Below are 17,157 nucleotides of genomic sequence, written 5' to 3'. Positions count from 1 at the left end.
CAAAAACAGATAATCGTTGCTCTCCTTTTCCAACATTTGCACCATGATTTTGTCCCTGGCTGCTGCTGACCCACAGTGACAGTACTACTGGGTGTGGCTCTCACTTGTTTGCTAGTGGGGGCAGGGATAGTGTCACCTGTGTCCCTTTCCCAGCAAGTCCTGTTATGCTGGGGGCTTTTCAAGGGACCATCTGCGTGCTGCAGTCTGATGGAGTCCCTCACGCCGACTTGGTGAATTTGATAATTCTGCTGGAGGTTCTCCAACTGCAAAGGCCCTCACTTTTCTCAAAGAAGCCTTACTTGGTTGTGGTATCTTATGTTTGCTTGTATTTTATTTAGACTTTCACTTTATTTTGCTGTTCTTTTTTTTTTTTTAAGAATCAGTTTGGGGGTGCCTGGGTGGCTCAGTGCTCAGGTCATGATCTCAGGGTCCTGGGATCGAGCCCTGCATTGGGCTCTCTGCTCAGCGGGGAGCCTGCTTCCCCCTCTCTCTGCCTCTCTGCCAACTCTGCCTGATCTCTTTCTCTGTCAAATAAATAAATAAAATCTTAAAAAAAAAACTTAAAAAAAAATAAAGAATCAGGTTGGTATTAAGGCTTTGGTTGGTTCAGACATGAACTGGGATGTTTTCACATTTTTTAGGGTTTGCAATAGTTCAGACAGCATCTTGGGAAGGCATTTTGACAATTCTTATCCTTCTGATCCTGCAATCCTGCACATAGGAATTGACTGCATAATATATTCGAGCTAGTTACAACTCACATAGAAAAAAAAGCTAATTAAAAAGTGGGCAGAGGGGGCACCTGGGTGACTCAGTGGGTTAAAGCCTCTGCCTTTGGCTCAGGTCATGATCCTAGGGTCTCAGCAGGGAGCCTGCTTCCCCCTCTCTCTCTGCCTGCCTCTCTGCCTACTTATGATCTCTGTCTGTCAAATAAATAAATAAAACCTTTTTTTTTTTTAAATAAAACCTTTTAAAAAAGAAAAAATAAAAAATAAATGGGCAGAGGATCTGAACAGATGTTTTTCCAAAGAAGACACACAGAGGCCAACATGAAAAGACACTTAGTAGCACTCACATCAGGGAAATGCCAAGCAGAACCTCACCCTGTTAGGATGGCGCTCATCGGAAAGACCAGAAAGAACCAACCAGTGTTGGGGAGGATGTGGGGGAAGGGGACCCACGTGCTCCACTGGTGGGCACGCGGGCTGGTGGGCCTGCTGCCACGGGTGAACATGGAGGATGCGTCCAGATGTGCGACCCTCTCATGACAGCCTGGCCTGGGAGAGTCGAGTGCCCGGAGACAGAAAGTCAGGTACCAGGTGTCAAGGGACAGGAGTGGAGAAGGGCAGGATGCTGCTCCCCGCGGACACAGGGTCAGTCAGGGCGGGTGGAGGGCAGGCGTGCTTGCCACGTGGGAACAGACTTGCTGGTTCACAGAACTGGTTAAAACAGTATATTTTAGGGGCGCCTGGGTGGCTCAGTGGGTTAAGCCTCTTCCTTCGGCTCAGGTCATGATCTCAGGGTCCTGGGATCGAGTCCCACATCGGGCTCTCTGCTCGGCGGGGAGCCTGCTTCCCTCTCTCTCTCTCCGCCTGCCTCTCCGTCTACTTGTGATCTCTCTCTGTCAAATAAATAAATAAAATCTTTAAAAAAAAAAACCAGTAGATTTTACATTGTGTGTCGTTTACTATATTTTAAAAAATTATGTGGAAATGCTAAGGACTTAAAATATTCAAGTAATTTGTAAAAAGAATAACAAGGTTGAAAGATGGACAATGTCAGATTTCAAGACTTAACCATAGTTACGACAGTTATGTGTTGACACGAGAACAGAAATCATCCCTCACAGACAGAAGACAGACTGTGGATGGAGACACACACATCGGGGGCAATTTATTGGTTGATTTTTAAAGTTTATTTTTTAGTAATCTCCCCACCCAGTGTGGGGCTTGAACTCACAACCCCGAGATCAAGAGCCATTCACTCCACCCACTGATCCAGCCAGGGGTCCCTGGGCAATTTATTTTTAACAAGATTCCAAAACCATTCGGCAGTGGAGAGCCAGCCTTGTCCACAGACGGTGCTGTGACACTGGACCCCTCCCTCACCTGGGAGCCATGGAGCATAACGTGGGGACTTTCCTAGTCAACTTTGAGTTCCCCTAGACCTGTCTTGTCTGTTTTAAGAACGCCTGCTAGCGAGCACAGTTCACACAGGGATGTCCACCGCGCCACTCCCAAGCGCCCGGAAGGATCTGTCCCTTGGCAGGGGAGTGGCCCCACGGACGGCCCCGGGGAAGGTGTCTGTGACCCTAATCAGGGCAGGCACAGAGGCTCCGTGTGGAGACAGAGGCACATGCCCACTCCCCAAGCGTGTCACACACGCACACTGGGGTACGCAGGAAGGGCTCACTGGAGACCAGGCGATCCCTGGTCGCCTGAGGCCAGAAAGCCTGGCACCAAAGGCTGTTTTCCAAAAGGAGAGCGGTAACCTGCCAAAGACAGCGTGGCCCACTCCCAAACGCAGGTGTCCTCCACCTGTCCTGGCAAGGGTCAGCCAGCATCTTCTCCTGCCCCGGCCTACTCGCAGCTGTGGTCAGAACATCCACAGGATGTCCAATGAGGTGCGTGTGGCTGCCCAGCCCACAGAGGCCAGCATGCCCTCACCCTCGTCCCAGGGAGTGGCCGTGGCTCTGGAGGCTGCCAAAGTCCCACAGCGCTCCTGGGGAGATGACCTCTGCATTTCCGGGATTCTCTCCTCCCTCCTCTTCCAACTCACATGCGTGGTTCACCTTGGGGCCCCTGCACCTGCTCCCTCCTCTTCCCCTACCCTGACTGGTGGGGTCACCACTCTGGATAAACAGGACATGGTGGGGGGGTCCCTGAAGACCAGCAGTGGCACGGAGCAGTGATATCGCCTGGGAAGACAGCGGTGATGGTGACCTAGTGCCCTACAAGGTCCGTGGGGGACTGCTGCTCCCGGGGCCTGTGGGTCGGCTCCAGTATGGGACAGTGGCTGCAAATGGTGTCCCCCATCGACAGAGCTGGAGAGTCCCCCGTTGCTCTCAATGACGCATCTGTGTTTCGGAAGCCAAGCCGAGATGTGCCAGGAAACCGCACTCCTGGAAGGGAAGGCGTCTCCGGAGCCATTCGGGGGATGGGACCATGCTTAGGTCTAGTTACACCTTCAGGAAGTAGGTAGATGACCTGAGGGGGGCGTGTGGGGTCCCACTGGGCCCACCCGAGACGGACAGGGGCGAGGCCTGGATGTGGTGTGAGTGTCTGGGCTCGGAGTCCTGGAGAAGGCAGCTAGTGCAGGGTCGGTCAGCGCGGGGACTCCTGCTGGACACCAGGGAGCTCTTGTTGGACAGCAGGACACATTCTTCACGGGAACACACTTTTCACCTGAAGGGACTTGGGTACCTCTTGGAAACAGACAGCGTCCCCACCGGGAGAACAACTCATGTGGTCATGGTAACCAGAGCCAAAATTCCCGCTTTCGAGCTGAGATTAGAAGGAAAAGAGCTGCCCCCATAGCCCCGAGCCCGACCACCTGCCCTGGCAATGGCTCTGCTGGTTAGCAGCTGGGAGAGTGATGAGAGCGCATTTCTGTGGGGGTCTGCATGCCGTGGGCACAGAGACGGGCCTGACTCAGTGCAGTGGGATCCACGTGCCCAGTGCACGGCGGGGCTCCCCAGGGCACCATACGGACTGAGTTCAACGTGGCGACCTGCCTGCACGACAGGGGAGTCCTCCAGGAGGGGTGTGCACAGTGGCCCGCACGTGTCAGCGAAAGATCCCTTTCTTTTCCAAATACCTATCTGTGCGGCGTGGGATCTTCTGTGGACGGTTGCACATCCTGTGGTCCACGGAATCAGGAGCTGCTCGGGGCAGCGCTGGGGGCAGCCTGCTGCCGTATCTCCAGCCAGAGATTGGGGGGTGTGTAACACAACGCCCCTCTTCTCGCGAAAACCTTTTGTTTGAGAAAATATACTTTTCAGGCAGTTGTCATTGATGTCAACATATAATGGGTTTATTGTTATTTTGAAATGAGTACAATTTTTAAGTCTTAGGTTTAATTTCTCATACAGTCGTCTGTTGGGCGTCAGTGTTGGGCGTGAGGGTACACAGGAACATAAGCGGTGACATCTTCAGTCCCCCCCCAGAGCATGGAGGGGCCCTGCACCAGCCCACTCACAACAGGGCCCACCGCCCCTTGCAGCGTCTGGGCTCCTGTCTCTTGATGTTTTTCTGGTTCAGACACGGCCTTCCGGGTGCTACATGAGGTCTGGCTGGTCTCCTTCCATCCTTTGGCCTCAGACTCTTTGCCCCATTCCTTTTTCATCTGAACTTACAAATACTTTCTTCAGGGCTTGCTGGGGCAGCTCAGTCGGTAAAGCACCTGACTTGTGATCTCAGCTCAGGTCATGATCTCAGGGTCATGAGTTCAAGCCCCATGTCAGATTCTGCCCTGAGTGTGGGGCCCACTTTAAAAAACAAAACAAAAAGCTTTCTTCCATTTTAAAACAAAACCCCACAATGTTACTGAGAATATTGTTGGAATTACATTAATAAAATGATGACACTACTTGGGAGCGTTTAGGGGTATGTGGTTTCCACATACGCTCAGGAATTGTTTTAGATTTTACAGTAAAACCACAGTTTCCTTTGTGTCGATCCTGGACCGTTCTGGTTAAACCTGTTCATAGATTCCCTGCAGTTCTCAATTATGACTATGAGAGGAATATTCTGTTCTCATAATCCACACGTTCAGGGTGGTTTAAAGAGCTCTTGATCTCTTGTGTATCTGCTTTCTGGGAATAGAAAAATATCATCTGAAAATAAAGGTAATTTTCATTTCTTTTATCCCGCTTTTTTTGTTTATCTTAATGCATTAGCTAAAAATGCCAATGTTAAATAATAATAAAGGTGAAAGGATGCACGTTCGTCTGGTTCCTGATTTCAGTTTTTGGTATTAACAGGCGGCTTGCTGGATCTTATCAAATAGCTTAGCGTTTACCAATATGGCCACATCACCCTGCACATCCTTCTGTAACTATAGAAGAAATCAGAGACTCGCGACAGATACAGTTTATGGAGGGAGCGACATGGGCAGTTGCACTACTGACCTCCGCCAGACTGCGCCTGCCCTGCTCCAGCCCAATGGAGCACGTGGCAGCACCAATTCAGCGAGATGTGGAGAGAGTGAGCATGGACCCCATGCTCAGCGAGACAGCTGGGAAAATAAAACAGTGCAAATGACCCCTAAGTACAAAGGCAGAATTGCTACATAACACATGTGCCCGCGGCCTTCCGCAGCTATGGGAACACTGGTGCACCACAGCCATGGCCCCAGGAGCGCCAGGACGGTCATGCAGAGCCACAGTCCGTTGCCACCTAGGTGATGCTCAGGCACAGCCTGAAACCAGCCCCCAGCTCGGGTCAGCAGCACACGACGCCCCTGAGGTCTCCGTTGCAGCAGTTGCTGAGGCTTGTCCCGTGTCCACCTCCCCAGCACAGGTTCACAGATGTGCTGCTAGCCAAGACTGGCCTTGGTGGGAACACTGGCTATTTTGGCAGAAATTGGCAAGTTCACACTTCAGCAGAACCACTGGTCACACCTTCACTGCACCACTGCCTTTGGTCCCAAAGCAGTGTGGTTGGAGTCCCTGGCGTGTGTGCAGGGGGGCCCCCAAGGTGGCCGAGCTGGGGGGCGTCTGGCCGCTCTGGGCTCCATGGCTGCCTAGTCTCTTGCCCACCGCAGTCAGGCCTGGGGCTGGCCTCACACCCCCTGGGCAACCACAGAAGCTTCAGATGAGCTGGCTGCTATCACACCAGGATGGCTGGGAAGGACTCCTGGCAGGACATCTGCCTTCACCCAGAAGGCGCTTTCCTGGATCGTAAGTCAAACCACGTCACCGGCCGGGTCGTCTCAGAACCCTGCTGTGTGGGCAGCAATATGCCAGTCCCAGGAGGGGAGCCCTGCATCCCTGGCAGTTGGGAAACCAAAGCCCCAGTGGCCAACAAGACTTAGGAGGAAGCCCGCAGAGAACAGTCTGGAAAGGTTTTCCTCCTGGTGACAGAACAGAGGCGGGGAGGTGAGCTTGTCCCTTCTCGTCCCTGCTCTTCCCTCCTCGTGCAGCGCCGACCACAGCCTGCTATCATGACTTTGCCCTCCTTGCTCAGCGGCCTCCCCAGCCAGAGTGTGAGTGCATGAGGCCAGGTCTCTGTCTCATCACTGCCACCTCCCTGGGCCCAGAGAACCGAAACATGGGCACCGGGCCTTGCTCTGTTAGTGTCCTCACGGGGAGGCCTTCGGAGGACCCAGCACTCCAAGGAGAGGGCGGCAGGCTTTCTGGGCTTCGGCCCAGGGTCAGATGAGACCGCCGTCTCCCCCACGGGAGGGTTTCCGCTCCAGGCATGAAGCTGTCACCGGCCTGTCCCTGTTCGTGTTTGTGTTTGGAACTGACCAACCTGTGAGCTGAGAACATGAGCTCTGCTTCCAGGGAGTCACAAGAAATCACACAGCGAGTATCAAAAGCCATTGCGAGTACCACCGACGGTGATGGTGTTGGAGGACAGACGCCAGGAGTTCCTCTGAAGTACCTGGCCGGAGCGAGACTGGCAGCCGCAGCCTCCCTTCCCCAGAGCAGCCCCAGGGCGGGCGGAAGGCCGTCCATCCCGACCCCGGGCCCCGGCCTGGAGCAGCTGGCCCGCACGGTGTCGCCGGCCCTATGCGCTGGACTTAGCGATCATCTTCTCCAGCAGGCTCATCATGCGCTCCTGCAGCTGGAGGCTCTGCACCTGCAGCAGGTTCTGCTGGTCCAGCACGCGGCGCACCTCGCGGCATGTCTCCTCCACGGCGCGGCTCAGCCTCCGCTGCTCCTCCAACATGGCCTCCAGCAGCCGCAGCTTCTTCTTCTGCAAGTGGCCGCTCTGCACCTTGCGCTTCTTCACGGGCCGCTCATCCGACCTGGAAGGACAGTGCCGCGTGGGGATGGCGGGCCGCAGGGTTGTGGCTCTGCCCACCTGACGTGGCCAGCACCGCCCCACCCCTACCCCGTGGTGGCCCCGGGCAGCCAGCAAGGAGGGACTGTGGGCACCGCCACCCTGTGGGACCCAAGGCAGTCCCAGACCCCAGTCCTGGGTCCCAGGGCCATCCAAACCCCCATAGCCCGGCTGGACAGGGTATACCTTGCCACAGGAGCAGCCCCAAACCCAAGGACCGGGTGGAGGGGCACAGGCCTGGTGTGGGACTCAGTGGAAGGGAGGGCAGTGGCCACACCAGGGGAGAGATGAGAAGGACTGGGTGGCCAGGGGCGCTGTGGCTTCTCCCATGGGGACTGGAACCTCTGGTGGTTCCAGGGAGGCAAAGGCAGCCGGTGCTGCAGCCAGGGCCTGTGCTCTCTGCTGGGGGGCAGTGAGCACCCTGGTCTGACAGGCCACCTCCCACCCGACCCCCCAAGGCCTTGGCCAGTCCCCTTCTCTGGGCCCTGTGCTTTGAAGCAGAGCAGAGCCCCAGCCAACCTCAGAGGCAGGACAGCAGCTCCCATGTCCCAGCCCTGGTGCGGTGCCTGGGGGCAGCTGTGGGTCTGGGAACTGGGTCAGCCCATGGAAACACCGGGCCATAACCCTCAAGTTTCCAGCCGATTCCGTCTGGCCGTCACAAAGGCATTTTTGTTTGGGGTCTTTGCTGAGAAATCCACCGCAAGGAAGGGGCGCCAGACAAAATGAGCAGCAGCCCCAGATTTCACACTCCCTAAGACCCTCCTCATCTCACCCCCATCTGACAGACCTACAGCCCACGGCTGAGGAAGAAACAGGGCCACACTCAAATCTGCTCTGTGCCTCCTCTTCCCCAACCAGCCAACTCCTAATCACCCCTGAAAGCCGGCCCCAAATGTCCCTCTGGTTCCCCAGGCCTCCATACCCCGGAGCTGTGCTTCCTGTGCACCTGTCTGTGGGCCTCCCGAGGGCAGGTTCATGTGGCTGGGGCTGGCCAAGCAGGATGTTTATGAAGGACAGCAGAGGGGACAGGCATGCCCGCTGGTCTTAGCTGAGGAGCATGCTCTGGGGTTTCAGCCCAATTCCCCTCCCAGCCAGCCTTGCCAGGGCAGGGAGGAGGAAGACCCTGGGTCAGGATCTGCTGGGGGTGATGGGGAGCCCAGGAGCCAGAAACTGGGGGGTTGGTGGGGGAGCACTTGGTCTTCCTCCATGTGCCAGTCCCCACCCTTCTCTCTCGTGACACTCCCAGCCATCCTCAGACTAAGTGCTGATTTATCCCCATTTTACAGAAGGAGACTGAGGCCCAGAGAGGTCAAGGACTTTCCACACAGCTAGAAAGTAATGGAGCCAGGAGACGAACCCAGACTATGGACATGACAGCCTGAACTTCAGTATCTCCCACCTCTCAGTCTGACCAGCCTGTCCGAAACCTCCCTCTTTGAGGCTTCCCCATCTGAGGCCCCCCATCTGCAGCACCCCCATCTGAGCTCCCCCCGTCTGAGGCCCCCCAATCTGAGGCCTCCGGTCCGAGGTCCCTTGTCTGAGCTCCCCCTGTCTGAGGCCCCCCATCTGAGGCCCTCCATCTGAGGCCCCCCGTCTGAGGGCCCCCAACTGAGGCCCCCCCCATCTGTGGCCCCCATTCTGAGGCCCCCCGTCTGAGGCCTCCTTCTGAGGTGCCCCATCTGTGGCACTCCGTCTGTGGTACCCCATCTGTGGCCCCCCATTTGAAGGCCCCATCTGAGGCCCCCATCTGAGGTCCCACGTCTGAGGCCCCCCGTCTGAGGCCTCCCCATCTGATGCCTCCCCATCTGAGGCGCTCCCATCTGAGGTCCCCAGTCTGAGGTCTCCCCTCTGAGGCGCCCCCTGTCTGAGGTCCCCTGTCTGAGGCCCCCCATCTGTGGCACCCCCATCTGAGGCTCCCCGTCTGAGGGCCCCCACCCATGGCCCCCCATCTGAGGACCCCCTGTTTGAGGACCCCGTCTGAGGCCCCCCGTCTGTGGCCTCCCATCTAAGGCCCTCTGGTCTGAGGGTCCCCTGTTTGAGGCCCCCCCATCTGCAGCCTCCCTGTCCTGGGCGCCCTTGCATACCACCTAGGCCTTGGCAGCCAGCCAGGGATGGCAGAGGATGCCACCGCCCCAGAGCCGCCGCCCCTCTCCTCTCCCAGCCCCCTCTCTGGCCGCCAGGCTCCTGGCCCTGCTGGATGTGGAGGCAGGGAAGGAAGACACACACTACCTGAACTTAAGGGACAGTAAGCTGGAGGAGCTGTCGGAGCGATCGTCTTGGAAGCGGCCTTCGTAGGAGCACTGGTTATACGGTAAGTACAGAGGGGTGGACTTAGCAGACGGCGACAGGGACGCCTCGGTCTGGGACGTGGAGGGCCCCGGCTGCTGGCCGTCCGGCAGTTTGCCATCACAGGACTCGGGGACCTTGGCCAGAATCCTATCAATGGCTAGGTAATAGGGCCAGTCGGGCGGGACGGACTCGCTATCTGTCATGCATTTTAATTTCCTGAAACGAGAGACACAAGAGCCAAGGGTGAGAAACGGAGCTGCTCCCGGCCTGTTCCACCTGGCCCTCGGCTGAGGGGTGCTTGGGGGCGCTGGGGCCCCAGGGAACCACTCTTGGCCAGACAGCCTTCCCAGAAAAACTGGCCAGGCTCCAGGGCCAAGGGGACATGAGACAGGGAAAGAAGTCAGGCTGGGGACCTACCCCATGGTGGGCACTAGAATCACGCACCCCAAACATGAGTAAGGTCGTCTGTGAGCGCCGGGGCCCGGGGTTATGCTGTACTGTTTCTGTCCTTGCTGGTCTGTAGTTTCTAAACTCCCTACAAGGAACAAATCCTGCTTTGAAGTTAACCAGCAATAATAAAATACATCATACAAACATAGGAATAAAATCTTCTGATAACTATCATATAAAGCAAATGTAAGACATGATAGAAGGAACGTGTTTTTCTAAAGAGAACACCTGAGAAGCGAGATCCACAGAGTAAAGAACGCAGGCTTCAGTGTCCAACAGACCTGAGCTGTGGCTCATCTCCACCACTTTGCTGTGTGACCTTAGACAGGTTCATTAACCTCTCTGAGCCTCCATTTTCACATCAGTAAAATGGGCATGAGCAAAGTAGACTCCTCACAAGCTTTAGGGAGAATTTAATAAGACAATGCCCAGTTCTGGCAAACAGCAAACTGACCAGATAACATTCCTGACTGAAGGTACCAGGAGGCGGCAGGGCTGGGCCTGACATCCCCCATTCCTACTTAGACTCAGGGGCCAAGGGTATACACAGCACAGCTCTGCACATTGTGAGCTGGGCACCTACCCAGCCCTGCATCCTGCTCTTCCCTGCAGACAGACCTTGTAGGTCCCTGCACCTTGGCTGAATTCTGGGAGCTCAGGGAAGGGAGACCCAGTTACAGGAGAGCTGGGCAGCCCTGGCCAGGCCTGGAAGGAGGCCACAATTTGGGGGGTGGGGGGAGTTGCTGTCTGCCCCATCTGACCCAGCATTAGTCTGTGGCCCTCCCAAGTAGGGAGGCCCTCAAGCTACAGAAACCCTTGTGGCCGGATGGCTCCTGCTTCCTGATGTGGGGTTCCTGCCAGCATCGGCCCCTGGTCACACTGGTCACTGGAAATACTGAGCTGACCATCTGAACTAGTTGCTTTCAGCAAATGGACCCACCTGGACAGCACGGGGGTCTGTGGCTCAGGGCAGTAAGCCAAGGCCAGCCACAGCAGGAGCTGGCCTTAGGAACAGCATTCACTGAGCAGAATGTCCTCAGCAAAAAGCCAGGCATAGGCCACAGAGGAAAAGGCATGGCTGCTTCGTCTCCTGACCCCAGGACCACCCATCACCCTGGAGGCCTACACAGATTCCAGGTGCAGCAAGTAGAGGACTGTGCCTGGGGCCCACATCTAGCCTCTGCCTAGGCTCCCCTCCAGCCCCTCCGGAGGCCCCCCTGTGCTTGTTCTGACCATGGGCCAGGCTACTCCTTGGAGAAATGAAGAAAGGCCTGCCTCTGACACAGGAGACCCCGGAAGGGTATTCCAAGAAACCATGCTCCAAGGAATGCAGCTACTCAGGCTTCCTTACCTTGACAACCTTAATATGTAAAGAGCTATAGTGAAAAAATAAGAAAAGACTTTGCTGTGGGAGGCTTTCTGGGTGTGGATGGGAGGAAAGAGATAAAGAACTAGTCAACCAATGAAAGCATCAGCCTGTTAAAGGCTTGGGCAAGTCCCTCCTCCGCTCTAGGCCTCAGTTTCCCCCTCAGGGAATGGGAAAATAATGTTATATATGCGTGCAACCCTTACCCCCAGCAGCATCTGGAATGGAGCCCGAATGGAGGGCCCAGGCCCCAGCTCTGCTGCACCCTCCTCTCCTATGGCCTCCTTGGCCCACAGCCCCCACCTTCAGGAACGGAACACAACACCTCTCCTGGGACTCCGCAGAAGGCTCTCAGGATAAATAATTAATAACTCAGCCAGACACCAAAGAGCCCATGAATTTGTGAGTCAGATGGGCAAACCCCCACCAGGCATAGAGGGGTGCGCCGTGTGCATGGAGGAGGCGGGTACGGGGACACACATGTCTACGGACAACTCAGCCCTCAACCTGGTGGCTGGAACTGAACATTGTTTATGTTGTGACTGTGGCCTTAGTGGCTGCCTCATTTCTGGCCCCTGGGCCTGCCTGGGAGCTGGGGCTGCAGGCGGAGATGGGCCTTCCGGCAGGTCCACACTCTGGAACTATTCCTTCAAGGGCCATGAAAAGTTAACAACTGAAAATGGCCAACTGGATGTCAGAGGCCCTGGGAAGCCTCTGCATGCATCCAGGCCCCAGACGGGCTGGGAGCTGCAGGCCAGGAGGGGCAAGGGGTGGCCCCCTGTCTACTGTTGGTAGGGCAGATCCCCTCAAGGTGCCCAGGGCAAGCCTGCAGGCCCTGTCTACACCCAGCCCTGACAACGTCTCTGTCCTCTGCTCACAGCAGTCCCTAGGAGCAGCAGGAGGACACTGGGGCTGGGAGCTGCTAGGTACCTGCATGTGCTCCGGGGACAGCGCCCCTCTCAGGGACACTGACAGGTCCACCTCTGCCAGTATGTCTTAAGCCCCCCACCCACTCTCACTGCTGCTAGTTCCCCCCACAGCCCCTAGCTCTGGGGCAACCTTCCCCCCAGTAGGACCCTGGCCTGACTACAACCCTAGCCCTGCCCATAACCCTTGCCACAGCCATGACCCAGTCCACACCTGTGACCCTGGCCATGCCCAGGACCCTCTGCACACAGTGACTGTCTGCAGACAGGCCTGGATCCCACCCCCACCCCCGAGATGCTAGGCCTGTGGGCCTGGGGCTATCTCCCCACGGGGTGCCAGAGTGCACCCGCCTGGGAACCCTGCCCACAGCCCCGACCCAGCAGCCTCCCTCAGACTGCCAGGGCAAGGTGGCCACAGCAGGAAGGGTAGAGGCAGATGTGGGGCCAGGCCTGGGTCCCCACGGCTTCTTTCCACAAATAAGGCCCCTTCCACGAGTGGGGGCCTACTGGGTACCCCAGCATCAGCCCGACAACACACCTGGCTCACCAATCATGGACCATGTTGGCTGCGCTCACAGCTGGGCTCGGTGGCTGCCGGAAAGGACAGAGTGTGAGCACCAGGTGGGATCTATAGGCCTGGAAGTGGAGCCTCCTTCTCGCCCCTGGCCTCAGTTTCCCTACTTAGCCGAGCCATGCCTGGGCGACCGGCACGCAGTCTCACCGAGTGGGAGCTGCCTGTGGGTGGCTTGGGCAGGGGCCTCGGGTGGGCTGCTGCCAGGTGACAGCCCGTCCTGCTGGGCCTCAGCTTCCCCACCTCGGCGACAGGAGCCAGCGGTTCATGCAGGCCCCGTGTTGCGGCCAGGCTCTGCCCACACAGGGCCTTCCTGACTCAGCTCCGAGGGGCCTGTGGCAGCCCGCCGATGCGGGGCCAGGGCTGGGCCAGTGCGGGGCTGGGGCGCGGGGCGTGGGGCACGCAGGCACGTGGCGCGCAGAGCCCACCTGTACTGGAAGGTCATGTTGGTGATTTTGATCTTGATCTCCTCGCCCAGCCGGCGCTCTCCCGTCATCTCCAGCAGCTTGCTGGCCATCTTCTCGTACACCTTGGCGTTGCGCTTGGTCTGCTTCAGCTCCTCGAAGAACTCCTCCCAGACGAGCATGAGGCCGCGCATCTCGGCGTCCGTCCAGTTGCGGGCGCGCCGGTGCTTCTCCGTCTGCGGGGATACCAGGTAGCCGGGCATTTCGGCCGCCGCCATGCTGGAGGCACCTGCGGGGTTAAAAGAGGGCGCTCAGGCGGCCCGTGGCCTGCACACCAGGGCGGGAGCCCCACTCCTGGAAGGCAGCTCGGCGCTCAAAATGGGGCCTACATCTGACAGGCAGGAATTTAGTTAAAAGCTTTTAAACGGGAAACGTCATTTTGATGTCACGTTTCCATAGCAACAGAGCAACTGCATAAGCTACAACAACAGAAACCTTTTAACTGAAAGCGCAGGAATCAGGGCTGCCCTGACGGGCCATCAATATTGCAGCAAGCGGGCCAGACCCAAATCGGGCTGCCCGGCGCCGGCCCCGCCTCCCAGCCTGGCCCGTTGGGAGCTTGGCATGCAGTGGGCTCCCTGGACTTGGGGACTGGGGACCAGGCCACGGCCCCCCGCCCTGTCCCGCCCCATTCACACAGGCCAGGGACCCAGGAAGGGCCCATGATGGGGGGAGTCAGGGAGGGACAAAACGAGGGCCCGGGGCAAATGAAGAGGGAGATGCAGAGACGCAGAGGAGGATGGGCAGTGAGGCGGATGCCTAGGGGAGACATAGAGGAGCAGAAGCCGCGGGGGACCCGCAGCATCACACACACACACAATGACCCTCGCCTACCCACAACATGCTCCACACCCAGTGTGACCCTGGCCAACACACTCCTACTTCATTATGGGAAATGCACCAAGGCCAGGCCAGGCAGGATGGCCTGTCTCCCTCCGTGAAGGTGGGACTGGTGATGTGGGGTGAGCGGAGAAGTCAGGGTACTTCTCAAGGCCAGGGAGTGGTAGGCAGCAGGTGGCTGTCTATCTGTCCCTCCCATCCTAGGCCAGCACAGCCCTAACCTCATCCTGCTCCGCGCCATCTGCCCTTGACCTGCTTCCACCCAGTGGGTGGCGTGCTCCTTGCAACCCCAGTACCTCATGGAAAAGGATTTGCTAAAGTCTTGCTGGGTAACTACGTGAGCAAACAAAGGGACCAATCTCAGGTAGCCCCTCCCTTCCCAAGAGATCACCTAGACTTGGCCTTTGGACTTACTGGCAAGCTCCTACTCATTCTTCAAAGCCCTATTCTGACATCACCTCGTCTCTGTAGTCTTCCTACTTGGTTTTGGTCTTTCTTCTCTTTTTCCCTCATGACAGTTGGATCTACATCGAGCCAGGCCATTTTATTTTCTACTGTAGCTGTGTGATCCTGGGTTCAGAATACTTGCAAAAGTGAGAACATAATAATTTTTAGTATTCTCTGGATCCTGGGCACTGTTTTAAGAGCTATAGATAAGGGGCACCTGGGTGGCTCAGTGGGTTAAAGCCCCTGCCTTCAGCTCAGGTCATGATCACAGGGTCCTGGAGTCGAGCCCCGCATCGGGCTCTCTGCTCAGTGGGGAGCCTGCTTCCTTCTCTCTCTGCCTGTCTTTCTGCCTACTTGTGATCTCTGTCAAAAAAATAAATAAAATCTTTAAAAAAAAATTTAAAAAAAGAGCTATAGATAATATCTCCCACTTTGATCCTCATGGTTATTCCCATTTTACCCATGAAAAGCCCAAGGGGTGGAGAGGTGAAATCAGCCTGTGGGCAAGGGGCTGGCTTGGAACTGTGTCTGACCCCGTGCTGTGTTATCTCCTGAAGGAGCCCAGGCTGGCAGGCTCCCAGTAAAAAACACCTGTCACCCCTCCTATGTGCCCATGGTCCTGGGCAGAGCACACAGGACATAGCCAGTGCAAACTGCTGTGTGCCTGGCCAATTTCCCCAGCATTTCCTGGGGGCTCCTGGGAGGCCCCCCAGTGCTGACAAGGTGGCTATTGGCCATGGCTGGGGTCCTTGGCCGTGGGACCCTCACCATCCCTTAGCAAGTCTCCGCCAGGGCTTGACAAAGGCTCATCCCGATGTCTTGAGGGCCGGGGCCACGGATTGCCAGCATCAGCGGGCTGGGAGGGCACACCGCAGGACAAAAGTGAGCTCTGCATGGCGACACAGGGGTGCTCACCAGGGGCCTGGCTCACCAGGAAGGCAGAGGGCACTGCGGGAAAGAACCAGGCTCACATCGGCAGCAAGGCCGGCTTGCAGGAGCACAAAGGGGAGCCGGCAGGGAGACAGCGTGACCATCCCTGGAGGAGTGTGGGGAGAGGGGTGGGAGTAAAGGTGGGCTTGAAAGCCAGGCAGGGGGTGGGCTGAGGTGCTCCCTGGGGTCTGCCAGGGCAGGAGACCAAGGCCACAGAACCCATGGGACTATGGAGAAAAAGCACCACCTAAAGGCACCAACATTCAAAGTTAAAAGGTAAAACCCCAGCTGGGTTATGTGCAGGGGCCTGCCGCACCTGCTGGACAGGCCCCAACCCCGTCCCCCAGGCATAGGCGCCCAGCCAGGCTCTGGTATCCATGGGCCGTCAATGAGGCTGCTTGGCATTTGTGGGGTTCTGGCGGTGGCCCGAACCTGGGGGAGGGACTCCTGAAGTCCAGGCTTTACCACGGTTAACAGAAGTCCTCCTCAGACCCGGCCGTGCACCCAAGAGCTGAGGTTGGAATGGGGAACTGTCAGGTGGAAGGGCAGGAGGTGCCCAGGCTGGGTCAGAACTGGAAGTGCATTGGGCGAGGGCAGGAGGGGCACATGTGTGGGCACAGAGGAGCCTCTGCCCCGCCTTCAGCGGGTTCTTGGTTCAAGGCCTAGCCCTGCCATCAGCTCCTGTAGGAGCTTCTTCCTCTCCAGGCCACCGGGGTCACCTGGGGCCACAGGGACACAGCTACCTGGCCAAGCAGCACCGCCCAGGAAGGCTCAGGGCTGCTGTACCCTCCAGGAAGCCCCCAGTGCTCAGGCAGAGGCTCTCAGCGCTCCCTCCCTCGAGGGCTTTCCCCCATGGCTCCCAGGGCTGAGCGGGGCTGCCTCCAGGCACCTCCTGAGACAGGGGTGGGGGCCCGAGGGAGAGGCCAGAAGAGCACTGAAGAGGACAGAGACGAGCAAGCTGGCCTGGCTGGGGACAGTGAAGCCATGTCAGGAAGCTGCTGCCCCGAGGCCCCCAGCTTGCAGGCTAGCTGGTCCCATTGCTGCTGAGGGGCAGCCGCTGGCACACAGTCATCACTGTGCTCAGCACTACGGCAAACAGGGGCCCTTGAGGAGGGGTTGGCGTGTCCTGCTTTCCCTCCAGCCAGTGCATCCTGAGGGGTCCGGGCAAGAGGCTGGAGTCTAAATGACTTTTTGGGTTTCAGGGGGCACTGGAAGCCCCCAAAGAGGGGAGTGCTCAGGGGGGCCTCCAAGCACAGCCTTGGCTAGGTGGGGGGGGGGGGGCCCTGTCTGTCCTGTGCTGGGAAGGGCTTCATACCTTGGCACAGCTGCATGGCCTCAGTCTCTGAGGGATGGGGAGGCAGAGGGCCAGGGGCTGGGCATCCGGCAGCACCTGCGGGAAGAAGGGTGGTCAAGCCTCAGTGGGAAGCCAGGGCACCTGTGTGGCCACATGCTGTGGGCCCTGTGAACTGTTGCTTGGTAGGAGTTACTCTGCATGCTGGGGGCCCAGCCAGGCAGGCCCAGGGTAGGAAGCAGATGTGCCCATAAGAAGCCTCCAGCACCTGCCAGGACCGGACACCCAAGAGCCAAGCCCATCACAGTGGGCAGGTGAGTTCAGCAGTGGAAACACTCCGTCCTGGGCAAATGCAGGGAAGCTCGAGGAATGTGGCAAAGTATGGTGGGGGGCGGGGGGGGCATGGGGGTGGCAGGGTTGAGCCCTGGAGGGCGGGGCCAGAAGGTGGGGGCTGTCCCACTGGAAGGGGGCAACGATTGCCTCAGATGGCCCAGCTCACAGTGGGAGGAAGCTCCAAGCTGCGGTCCAGCGCTGTGTGGGTGGGTGCGTTGTGTGTGTGTGTGGGGGCGGTGGCGG

At 57.8% G+C, this 17,157-nt stretch overlaps 1 protein-coding gene across 1 annotated transcript; it reads right to left on the bottom strand.

The window, feature by feature from the left end:
• Window positions 1–1,910: 1,910 nt before the first annotated feature.
• MSANTD1 (Myb/SANT DNA binding domain containing 1) lies at window positions 1,911–16,655 on the bottom strand. Its single transcript, XM_047718725.1, has 4 exons — window positions 16,606–16,655; window positions 13,038–13,302; window positions 9,237–9,512; window positions 1,911–6,972 (listed from the first exon to the last, which is right to left on the bottom strand). The coding sequence occupies exons 1-4, from the start codon at window positions 16,619–16,621 to the stop codon at window positions 6,732–6,734; spliced, it is 798 nt and encodes a 265-aa protein (XP_047574681.1). The 5' UTR covers window positions 16,622–16,655; the 3' UTR covers window positions 1,911–6,731.
• Between the last annotated feature and the right edge of the window lie 502 nt (window positions 16,656–17,157).

Source organism: Lutra lutra, chromosome 2, assembly GCF_902655055.1.
Source record: "Lutra lutra chromosome 2, mLutLut1.2, whole genome shotgun sequence".
Lineage (NCBI taxonomy): Eukaryota > Metazoa > Chordata > Mammalia > Carnivora > Mustelidae > Lutra > Lutra lutra.
This window is presented reverse-complemented; position numbering and strand designations above follow the sequence as displayed.